The sequence below is a fragment of the Galleria mellonella genome, unplaced genomic scaffold (assembly GCF_026898425.1).
Source record: "Galleria mellonella isolate WM207_F2 unplaced genomic scaffold, CSIRO_AGI_GalMel_v1 utg352, whole genome shotgun sequence".
Classification (NCBI taxonomy): Eukaryota; Metazoa; Arthropoda; class Insecta; order Lepidoptera; family Pyralidae; genus Galleria; species Galleria mellonella.
Window position 1 is genome coordinate 2,873,220 of NW_026442084.1, and position 12,885 is coordinate 2,886,104.

A 12,885-nucleotide genomic window follows, 5' to 3' on the forward strand; every position below is an offset into this window, starting at 1 on the left:
ATGGATTGATCGGCCAGTCGGCCAGTCGGTGGGTCGGTCGGGTAGCGAGTGGGCGGCGTCACCTCCATGTCGGCGGCGCGGCACAGCAGCGCCATGAGCGCGGGGATGCCGCCCGCGTCGCGGATGGCGCGCTTGTTCTCGTCGTTCTGGCGGCCGTAGGACAGGTTGCGCAGCGCGCCGCACGCGTTGCGGCACACCTCCGGGTTCTCGTGCGACACCAGCCGCACCAGTGGCGGGATCCCGCCTGCGCACACGTCATCGTCGCGTGTTAAACATATATAATGTCTTAAATAGATTTATAGCTCTATCTTACAGTGGATTTACCAAATACTTAAATAAATTTTTAAAATTAAAGATATTTATGATATATATAAAGAATTTGAAAATCTTTAATACTACCATGATGACAGTCATATTTTTGATCAATATAAAATTTCCATACTTTATAGTTGATTAAAAATTAAATTTCATTAACAGTATCATTGGATTTTGCTTTTTACCACACTTCTATTACACTTTGTCTCAACAGCATACAAGACTTTTGTATGCTTGACTTTGTTTAAAAAACTATTTACTCATCATGTTTTGACAAATAAATATTCATTTCACTTCAAAACAAAATTATCACTACGAAAAAAAAAAGAAAACCCTATAGATTGAAAAATAATTTATCAAAATCGATTTAGAATTGGCATAAACATATTAAACATAAAAAAAAATTTTTAATTAAAATGCACACACCTAAACTCCTCGTCTTCTGCTTGTTAGGATCGTCCATATATGTGAGGTGTTGGAGGTAGGCAGCGGCGTTCGCCTTGACGACGTCAGAGGGCGAATTGAGGAAGCCGATGACCTCGGGCAGGTTGGGGTCGCGCCACTGCAGACCGCCGCCGTCCTCACGCCCACCCACGCCCACGCCCACACCGCCCACGCCCACGCCGTGCACTGCATATGAATCTGTGAAATTTGTCATTCATTTATTTATTTTATTGTGTCAATTCTTGGAGTTATAACAATATTGTTACTAAAAATTACTTCGATAATTAAGATACCTTAAATTTAAATAATAAAGCATAATTTTATTTGAATTGAAAGTAAACTATTAATTTAATCTTTTGCGTTATTTTTTATACATATTTAAAATAAACTAATAAGAAATAAAAGCTACTCAACAAAAAAAACGATATTCACTTGTCCATTTCAATGCTATGACTAAATAGATGCCAAAAATGGTCGTTGAGGACACGAGGCGAAGTTTGATTTGATATGTTAATTACAAATCGTAATATGTACATACCTAAGGCCATTCCTGCCATTTGCTTCTGTAGTTCTTCTTCATCACCATACATCGACTGACCACCCGCGCTGCCTAGGCTGAGTCCATTTTGCGAGTCCTGTAAAATAAAATGAAAAATATATTAAAAATAAGTGATAAACATTTACATCTTAATATGATGACCTTTCCAGTATCTAGTGTTTTTATTTAGTACTGTCAACACATTACTAATATCCAATCTGTTGCAAAGTTTATCAAACACTAAATTTTTCTTTATATCTTAAGGTCTTTTACCTTCTTTAGGTAAGTCAACCCTATCATACTCTAAGTATAGTTATATATATAGATAAGTTCACCTTTGCTAACATTGTTATTAACTTATTGTTGTTACTGTATGTTTTAGTGCAATATATACTCTGATTCCTGAGACAAAATTTGGTTTCGTGTTAAAAAAATAAATAATATAATTCGTTGGTGATGATCTTTTCTAATCGTCCATCTTGAATGTTTAGAAAGAGATAATCGAATGATTGCTAACGAAATAATATCTCAAATAAGTGACAGAGATAACACTATGTAACCTGTACCACAAAAAGATAAATATGCGATAAATAGATGTTAAATACTCGTTCAAACATTAACTACAAAAGAGCGTACATATAACACCTAGTTATATGTAAATAAAAGAAAACCTTTTTAAAAGTAAATAGTATTAGAAGTAATAAATTTCATTGCAATAACGTATAGATTATATTATTATGTATGTATAAATTGTAATTATTGCCATGTGGTCCCGAATGGGCCATCCCTTCCATTCCAATGAGTATCATAAGAGGCAACTAAGGAAACTTAGTGGCTGAGGGATAGGCAGCAGTGTCGCTCTTAAACCATCACTAGTATGCAAAGTCTAACTGCGACTGTTGGCAATTGCAGGAAGGCTATACATATTGTGCTTTTTTTTTCCAATATTATTTGGTTCGCGATTAAGAGATGAGTATTAAGCTTAAGCGTCTTAATTGACTTAAGCTGCGATTTGATACAGCATAAATCTCTAGTCTAGCTATTTAATTCTGGGCACGCGTAATTTATTTTGATAGTGTTTCGGGTGCTTATTTTTCACAGCAGCGAGAAGGTGATATGTATGAATGTGACTTGTTATTAATGGTATTTTTATTTACAGGTAACATACTGTGCTTTGGCATGGGAACTATTGGCAACCCTAGGTAGTGGTGATACCTTGAAGGGCGGCGGCTGGTGCGGGGGCGGGTCGTACGCGGCCGGGTAATGCTGATAGCCGTAGCCGTCGGCCGCGTACTCGCCGCGCGGGGACGTGACGCAGTAGTGCCGCCCCAGCTGCTCCAGCGACGCCGAGTCGTACCTACAGAAACATCGCACACCATATTTATACACCATTAAATTGTTAGAATATATATGAGTTCGAATAACAACCTTAAGATAATATGCACAATGGCCGTATCTTCATACCTCCTTATTCATATAAAATGAAAATGACAAAACAGTCAATATAAATGAAACAGACGATAGGCGACGGTTACCACTTTCCATCAGGTGAGCCGTCAGCTTGTTTGCCATTCTAAGTTGTATAAAAAAAAATAGGTTTGTAATAGGGTTAACGTTTTTTTTGCGTGCGTCTGTTACGCCTAGCTTATCTGAATGTAAACGTCACATTTCATAATTATTAACTAAAATTGATTAATGATCAGAATATTTCTCCCTTCTCGCTAATATATTCCATAAAAGACCCAATTGCTAAATTGTAAACACATAACCGTCCATTATGACCTCAAATATGTCAAGTATAAATATTCTAATAGTCAACTTTGCCTTATTTTCAAAATACTAGCCCTCCAAAGACAGCGTATGCACGCCCCACTAAATGAGTTAGTTGACTTTATATGGTTGAGCTATTACTGTTTCTTACCTTTGTTGTAAGTGTAAATTGTGTTGTGGTAAAGCCCCAGGAGATGCACTTCTAGGTGATGCACTGCCTCCCCCCTCGCCATATTCCTGTAAATTAATAGACACTATTATAGCAAATATATTGCTTGCACGTATACGATCCCGTGTTCTGAGTAGAATCAATCCATTGTTTAATTTGAAGTAAGTCATATGTATATCCTAATCTGAGAATCACACAATTAAGGTGCTAAAGTACATAACAGAAAGTACATCCTTTGGTATCCAAACCTACAATTTACAACCATTAACTATAGTAATAAATTGGGATTTTTTTACATATGAAATTTTGTTTATCAAAGCATACCTCTTTTCCACATATAAAGCATCTGCATACATGACTGTTTCAGGTTGAAAGGTGAGATATGGCAGAGAAAATTATAGGGAATAGCATCATAACATACGGAGTCCTTAGAAATAGCAACACATAGTGTACCATTGGTGTCAATGTATTCTGTGATATCCACTGTACATGTCCATAGTCAATGGTTGCCAACTTTCATCAGGTATACCATTAGCTTGTTTTCAAGTCCTTGTTGCAAAAAAAAATTAATTGAAACTAGACCCTTACCGGTCCCAAATAGGCAGCAACTTGTGGTGGAGCGTCGACCATTTGTGGCTCAACCATATAGGTTGGCTGTGGTTGGTACGCCGCGGCTCCATAATGTCCGTAAGTGCCGTAATGACCGGCACCCCCCGCACCGCCGTAACTTCCACCACCGCTTACAGACACCGAGTCCATTACCTGAAAATGCGTGAATAATTTTTCATTAATACAAATGTATTAAATAAAAAAAAATATATAAGAAAAGATTGCTATTTATTTGTGGGACATGAGTAGACTATAAAAAAATAACAAACATTGGAGACCTTAGAAAATTATTAAATAAATTCTAAATATAATAATGTATAATAATAATAGAATACATGCATGTCTAATTTGTTAAATCTATAAGTTACAGTAATATAATGTAAGTATAAAATTATGTTAGTATGCATATAGCACTTAGCCTCTATACATTCATAAAGAAAATCCAAAATACGAAATTATATACATATATATAAACTAAAAGTCTGTTCTTTTCAAAATCATCCGTTGATGTCTTCTTAAACCCTAAATTTCTATATGTAGCACCATCTAGCGCCAATAACGACAATAATATTACTACCGTTAGATGGCGTTGAATGCAGAATACTCGTAATTAAAGATGTCTGTGAAAGTGTGAAGTGTCTCGCGAAAAAACCCACTTCAGTTGTGCAAAACCAGTAATTTAGATTTAAAAACTGAACTACCGAAATAAAATGAAATGAAATTAATTTATTTTGCTAGAATAGGTAGTTTTCGATGAAAGAGGTTTACATTTCCCGTATACATTCCGCCTCTGTGTCGGCGTGCAAATTATTAACAATGTCAAAAATTTATCTAGTCTACGCTATATTTCTTTTCATTAGTCATATAAATCAAATATATATATAATTTATTACAATAGACAGAACTATCTATCTATCTATATAACTGATTTTGATAAAATTTCAATGGGACCAATCTGTAAATACCTACATCCTTTTAGATATAAACAGTTCCAAATCGATTTAGAACTGAGGGAATTATGAGGTAACAAACATAAAAAAATACAACAGAATTGAGAAGTTCCTCTTTTCTAAAGTCAGTTGAAAATAGTATAACAGAAACAAACTAACAAAATCTTAATAAAAATAATGTAATGAAAAATATTAACAACATTATACTTAGATAAAATTATAATCTCATTACTAAGTTGTTAGCTGGCAGATAATGATAAAAATCTGATTATGGAGTCTGACGATCATCATTAAGACTACATATAAATCTAAATAACCCACATATCAATTTAGAAAATATAGAGGCATGAACTGGGACTCAATCATCGCTGTGAAACAGTCAACTGGTCAGAACGGACTCACGTGTGGGTATTTCTGTGACGGCGCCATAGTCAAATGTCCCATGTGGTTGTAATGCGTGGCCGGCGAGGAGACATACTGCCCGTAGTCAGCGTCCACTCCCACTCCCACACCGCCGCCCACTTGGTAATCGCCAGCCTTTAAAAATAATTAAAATAACCACATAAATCTCGTGTTAGACGTAATAACTAATGCAAAAGAATAACTCCTCATTCATAAAAATTAAAACATATTACAAACCTATTTTAACCCTTCTTTGCATAATGGTGGAAATTTCTATCATAACATTGAATGCTCAAAAATTATATAAAAGAACAATTTCATGTCCATTGCAGAAAAAAAAACCATAGCTGTCAAATTTATTTTTTTAACCAATTTTCTTTTAATTTTAACTAATGGCTTTACAAAAGTACTAAGTTTGATTTTCAGTCAATTAATATATATAAATCACGCAGATACTTCTTAAAAACTATATACAGGTGAAATTGTTAATATTCCTTTAAGGATGTTCTACCAGTGAGACTGAACATTATCATCAAAGAAACAGGTCGTAAAACGACAATAAGTTTAGAGCCTCCCATGTTAACACGACACGCCCAGGAGACGCTCGTCTATAACATGGGTGGATTCTTAATTTTACATGAGACTAACGATTCCAACTTCACCCTATATATATAAACATACTTAACAATATCACCAACTGACCTGCATAGCTAGATGATGCTGATGCGCTAACGCAGCCGACAGCTCCGCGTCCTCAGTGGAGGCGTCCGACCGCGACACCGGACTGTGTTGCGGACCGTACGCGCCCTCCACCGGACCGTTGCTGAAACAAAAGCGGAATACTTGAAATAATTCTGCTCTGCAGAAATAATAGCAGTACTGACAAAACCTATAATACTTAGTTAATTGTTATTAGTATTTAAACTGTGAAAACAACTGGATTAAGTGTATTTTTGTCGAGAATGCTAAATTAATTTACTCAAAAGTCCGAGCACTATTACAGTTATAATGTAATTTATACTAAAGAAACTTTTAACAATTGTTGCTAATATTCACGTTTAGACAGAACAGATTTGAATAAAATTTGATACTCATATGGACCATAATAATCCTAGATAAACACATAGGATATTCATATCAATAATCTTATTGTTATTGTTAATGATTTATTAAATATTATAATAGTGCATGTGGTGTTCGCCTGTAAAAGACTTTTGCATTAGGCAAAATTATTTTGTGTTATTGGTTAAGTAGCATGTAAAATGTAAAAGTTGTATGTGAACCTTATTAAATAAATAAATCAATTCAAGTGAACAAAACAGCATATCGCAACTTGTCTATAAAATGAGACGCGTTTTTTTTTTAATATAAACGAATCTATCAATATTGAGCCGGTTCAAAACAAGAATACTTATTATTGTAATTCGAAGCGATGTCACAGTATGAACTTATATGTGTCTCACAAAAAACAGCTACCTGACGCACATTAATTAACATCTTACGCATTTATGATTTAATTAGCCTTGCTAACTAATTTAAGCAATTCGAGGAGAAAATTAAGAAACTAATTGTAATGAACATTTTCGTCGTCAATTTTACATATTTTACTAGCAATCCGTCCCGGCTGCTCTTTTTTTTTATGCAAACAGAATGACAAACAAGATGACAGCCCACCTGATAGAAAATGGTAACTGTCGCCTAAATACATGAGCAGTACCATTGACATAACTGTTTCGCTCATGATACCCCCATGCGTTGCCATTCCTGAGGACTCAGGTGTTATTCCTCTCTACCCTGTAAATTCACTACCATCTGGTAAGTAGATAGATAAATAATAAGTATATTGTAAAGTAGCTTTCTATAAGTTTATGGTAAGCGTTTACGGTAATCTATGAACGCCTGCAGTTTTAGGGCCATTGTGTCCGCGTTGCTGACCCTGAAGAAATCTGTTTACCCCTTTTTTGAAGAACCCTATACTGCAGTCTAGAAAAACCTTGACTGGTGGATGAATTTTCAAAGTTAGCTGAGTTTTTGAGTTTATCCATTACAAACAAACAATCAAATCTGTTCTCTTCCTAATATAATCATCAGATAGTATAGTGCCGTTAAAACACCGGACGGTGTGTATCTCGTATCCGAGGCAATGGGCTTAGCGTTGGTGTGGGAGTGGGATGCCTGCGTCGATACACTTGCCCAGTCACATGTCCCGGGAACGAGTAAACAGGCAGACTCGGCTGCGAATATGGCCGAATATAAAAATAAAATTACAGAGCTCCAAATATAATTTTATCCCGGTGGAGTCGCGACCTTATGTTGATGGGGTCGCAAGGTGTTTATTCTCCTTCCTATAATATTATGAACTAGTGAACCGTTCCGGCTTCGCACGGGTAGACAGACTTTTTGAAAATAATATATATAAATGTTATTCCGTCACCAATTCCAATTCCAACCCGTTCAAAACTCCCCTTATGGGGGAGGTCTATGTTCAGCAGTGGACAGACGACGCCTGATATGATGATGAAGATATATTCGTTAATATTGTAGCTTTCTAAAGGTGAAAGAAATTTTAAAATCATCATCTCAGCCATTATCAGTCCACTGCTAAACGTAGGCCTCCCCCATAGACTGCCAAAAAAATAACTAAATAAATTAATAAAAATATTATAATTAAAATTAATAATAACTTAAGATTTTTGTAATATTATTATGGGGAGAAACATGGAAAATATCTGGATGGAATAGGAGTAAAATTATCAAAAGTAGCCAAATATTCCGTAACCAAAAATACCGTTCAATTGAAAATTTCATTCTATTTGGAATTTAAAAATAATAAACCAAATAAGCTAAGCGAATTATATATCTAGATACGTGAACAAAGGCACTTATATTATTGACTTGATATTTTTATCGGACTCAAGCCGTTATAAATAGAAATGATGACGATGTAGTTGCATTTCATGTGAAACTCCACTTAAATGCGCTAAGTAATAGTCTATCCACTTTGTTTCTTGAATTATTTAAACTATGATAAAGGTTGATTCTTGTAGTACCGAGTAGGTCCCGGCATAGAATAGGCCATCCCTTCCTTTCCCGCGGGTGTCGTAAGAGGCGACTAAGTGAACTTATAGTGGAAGGATGGGCAGTATCATCACCAAAAGCCAAACTGCGGTTACCAACCCGCCTACCATGTGTGACAACTACTTGCAAAACCCCCCTTATGGGGGAGGCTATGTTCAGCAGTGGGCAGTTAACGCCTAATACACAAAGGTAGATTACAAACACACAGTCCTAGTTTTGCGAAATCTTGATCATATCCGTCATGATATCACGGTCATCTCGCATATAAACATGAATAGCTATGCCCAAACCATAATAATTTATGTTTATAAGCGTCGCCTACTACTTTCTATCAGGTGGTCTGTCAGCTTGTTTGCCTAATATCCCTTTAACACGAACAATATTGATTGGTATATTTTTAAATCTAGATTCCGTTTGATGCACTCGCTAAACTCTACTAGTGACGTGCCGACCTTAATTGTGCCATTAACGCGTTAATTGCCATTAATTCGGGCAAGTATATTCATTTTAGCGCGTTATAAACGTAATTACTGTTAAATAACATACTTTCTTTGAACTCTATACGTATTTTGGTGCCCTAAATTGTGCAATGGTTATTATTTGTTTTGTATTTTGTGACCCAGTGGTACCTACCTCCTCGCCTATGTAGTAGGATACACTAGGTAAGGTAGTTGGAACGTAGCTGACACAAAAAAAATGTTAAAATATATTATATTTTTTTTTAATTCTCCGGTTATGGAAAATACAATTTAGAAGAATTAAAAAAAAAAATTCAGTTAAAGCTATTTGCAACAGACTTTAAAAAGAAGAAGATTCTCGGTTCGGTCCTTTTTTTAATGTTTGATATCTCTTAACTACGTCAGTTTTAAGCCGATTTGAACAATTAATTTTTTTACCTAAAGGATATACTTACAGATTGGTCCTATAGAAATTTTATAAAAATCGGTTCAGGACTTTAGTTTTAAAAATCAAAACTGGTTTTGCCTCAATTGAAGTCTGTTTTTTTTAAAGACTCAATATTTAATTATCTAAGGTTGAAAGATAAGAATATATGTTTGAATTTATGTTAGTAAATACTGAATGAATATGGAAACTAAAGTTTTAGTTTGCTGACTCAGTAGTGTGTGCTGTGCTGTTGAAGATAATAGCATTTGGTGTTAGGACAGATAGCGCTACTAATCTACATGCAAGGGCAACACTGGCCCTCGTGGGAACAATAGCAATAATGAAAAATGTGTAAAATCCACTAAACCTATTTGAACTTATATCGGACACGAGAACGCAATCGGGTGGATTTAGCCGGGAACACATTACGGACTCTCTGGGGCTCTGAATAATAAATGTCGACCCGCGACGACCAAACATTTGACACTTAAATAAACGAATCAATTTATATAGTCATATTAGTACATTCTATTAAAGGAACTATTTGTGAATCTGATTTAAAGCTTAAAAGGTTCAAATTATAGGCCGTTCGGCTTTTATTAATTTATATCGGATGCCATCAATCATAAAATTTGTTATTAATTATATTAATTTCGGGGCTTAATCCGTGCTGTCGTATTTGAATGTTGTATTATACCCATAACGATAATGTAACTTTTATAAGTATTAATATGAGTATTGTATTGTAAAATCGTTATTGTATATTCTTTACATTGGACATATTAAAAAAGATTTACCATACATGCATACATAACGTTTTAAGTTTTATGAAATCCGCCATTATATTTTAACACTAAAGGGAATTTATCCTATGAGTATGTTTCTTACGTATAAAGAAAGAACTACAGCCAAACTGAAAATCTATGTAATATTGTTCTTCATGATGTATTTTCTAGTATCTTATTTGCTAAATCACTTTTTAGGCTTCCACAATAAAATTGTAATAATAATTACCTGACGGGTTGCCCCATTTAAGTAATTTTCAAATATTTAATACATTTGTTTTACACGTATTTTCCCTATGCAAATCAATCAGTTGTAAATGTATTCTACATCAGCTTTTACACGCAACTTCGTCCGTGTGACCGGGATATGTTCACTTATCGGGACAAAAAGTAGTTTATAAACTTCTTTATGCCATATAGTACGTGTATACCAAATTTCATAGTAATTGGTTAAGGCGCTAACAGGTAACAAACCCACTTTCACATTTATAAAATTTGTAAGGATTTAGTAGGTGGCTCAAAACTGTTCCTTATGACAGTACATGGGAAAAACCTATATTCAGATTACTGAATATCCACTAGGACAGATAATGGCTGAGACGATAATGGATTTATTGAACATACCAACAAATTGGATCATGTGGCAGTGTCTCCAAGATACTGGCAGCGTTACTCGAGTACCATGGCTACAGTCATACTATTTAAGTTAGAATATAATCTATCCGTGTACCAAATTTCATATAAATCCGTTGAACCGTTTAAAAATGATTAAGCAACAAACATACAAACGCTTTTACAAGCTTTTAGATTACTATCTATACGAAGATTCTAAAGAGAAAAGATTTGATTATTTGTTTGTAATAAATAACTTGTTTTGTCTGTATATGTGTAACTCTTTTATTACTTAGTTATTCATATATTTATTTATAATTTATTGAAAACATAAGTATATGGTAAAAAAGTGGTGTTGATAAATATTAATTATTCTAAACTTAAATTTTAGAGCCCCATTCTAAAGCAGTAGAAACGTCTAACCAATAAGGAACACGAAAATTTATAACAATTTCAATAATATATCGACCAAAATAACCAATTTCCGTCGCCAATTGTAATTAACTGGTATAAACTGCCGCATCTAAATATAGTCATGGGTATAATTAACCTAATGGACTTCAGAAGACTTGCAGCTGCTAATTTTATCAGTCAGACTATGGTATGATCAATCTACTGACTTTATTTATAGCACATATTGTTCCCGCGCCTTTGTCTGCGTCTAAAAGACGACATTAACTTTTAGACCTTTGCACTACGTTGTTTATGCGGTATAAGGGACTACTGTAACAGTCTACACGTGACCACGGCCGATTCAACCTGGTCGAACCCAGGTTATCACAGCTTACTTAAATGATGGCGTTAATTCCCGTCTCTTATAAACCATAGACAATGAATGAATGAATAATTGATAACTTTATTTGCACGAATACAGAAATACAATATGATTTCGTAAATATGCCGTCAATAATAAATCAAATCCGAGTGATGGAATGACTTCCACGTGGAATTATAATATGCTCGGCAAAATTTGAGTATGCCGAGTGTTACGTTAACCACTACAATAATATTTGAAAAAATCCTCGAAAAAAGCTTCTATCTCATTAGGGAATTCAGTCATCACCATATTTTTAAAATTTTTATTTTTTATATATAAGGCGGTAGAAATACATAATTGTTAATTCAAAATTGTATTAACAACTCGCACGGCGGAATAATGGGCACGTTACTTGCCCTATCTTAGTTAAATAGCCCTGTTGACTAGACTATCTCGACGAACTTTCTTGGTGTTAAAATGGAGAAGTCACACGCACGATCAGATCAATTATAAGCTTAGCCTGCGAACTAGTTCAAACTAAATGCTTGTAATAATTAACTAATTTCTTATCATAATTGTCCTCAATATTATTATTACTTATTTTATAATCCAAGAGAAAACTGTACTCACTGTACATAGTGCATCTTTTTGTACTAGCACGACACATTGACTCTATAACCACCTGATACGTAATTATAAAATCTATCTGTGCTGACCTCAACTCCTTTAGAAATGAACATTTCCTAAACGTTATGAGAATAATTAAAAATTGTAACTCACAAAAAACTGACTTCAATCGTGAAAAAACCATTTATTTTTATCTAAAACTAAACTACTAAACCAATTTTAATAAAATTTCTATTGGGGCAAGAAGTAAGTATATTATAGCAAATAAAAAAGAATTTTCCAAATCTATTTGGAACTGACGAAGTTTTGTGATAGCAAACATAAAAAAGTACAACCTAATAGAAAACCTCCCTTTTAAAGTCTATTGAAAAATTGAACTCGTAACAGATTCTGTACTTAAGATTTGTCATTACTCTTAGAAACGTACAATAATACGGGTATTCCGTTTCATCTAACAAGGTCTCATTCTATTAGACGTTCGCCTCAAACTGTATTCGTAACTCTGCCGCTTTACAAGAGCAACTTATTTGCGATTATCACTGAAACCATAGTTCACAAATAACAAAGCTCCTAACAAGTTAGCTCGCTAACTGAATCTACGTAACGCAGTAGTTGGTTAATTTGCTATACATCGCTTTATAGAGTATGTGACCGTTAAGCGTTCATTAGTTACCGTAAGATTCGAATTAGAGTCCTCGGATGCGTGGCTAGTAGGCTAGTAATATGCGAGTACTAATTGTCGAGTTGTATGAGTATGTCTATGTAATTTGATACCTACTTCAATAGGGCTATCAACTAGGCATAGGTAATATATGGTAGATACTGATCTAATATCTATATATTGGATTCCTCTAAACATTGATGGCTGAAAAAAGATCATCGTCCATACCGATCGGATATCTATTTTCGAATATGTTAAACGTCTGTTATACAATATTATTTTT

General features: G+C 34.5%; 1 protein-coding gene across 1 annotated transcript in view; it reads right to left on the bottom strand.

The window, feature by feature from the left end:
• Positions 1-12,885, bottom strand: part of LOC113519391 (catenin delta-2) — a 50,018-nt gene that overhangs the window by 16,894 nt on the left and 20,239 nt on the right. Inside the window, exons 3-10 of the mRNA XM_052896950.1 lie at positions 5,900-6,020; positions 5,198-5,332; positions 3,825-3,998; positions 3,219-3,304; positions 2,513-2,654; positions 1,298-1,394; positions 742-957; positions 63-244 (exon numbers count right to left, since the gene is read on the bottom strand). Of these exons, the coding sequence (XP_052752910.1) occupies positions 63-244; positions 742-957; positions 1,298-1,394; positions 2,513-2,654; positions 3,219-3,304; positions 3,825-3,998; positions 5,198-5,332; positions 5,900-6,020 (1,153 nt within the window). The remainder of the gene's footprint in view (positions 1-62; positions 245-741; positions 958-1,297; positions 1,395-2,512; positions 2,655-3,218; positions 3,305-3,824; positions 3,999-5,197; positions 5,333-5,899; positions 6,021-12,885) is intronic.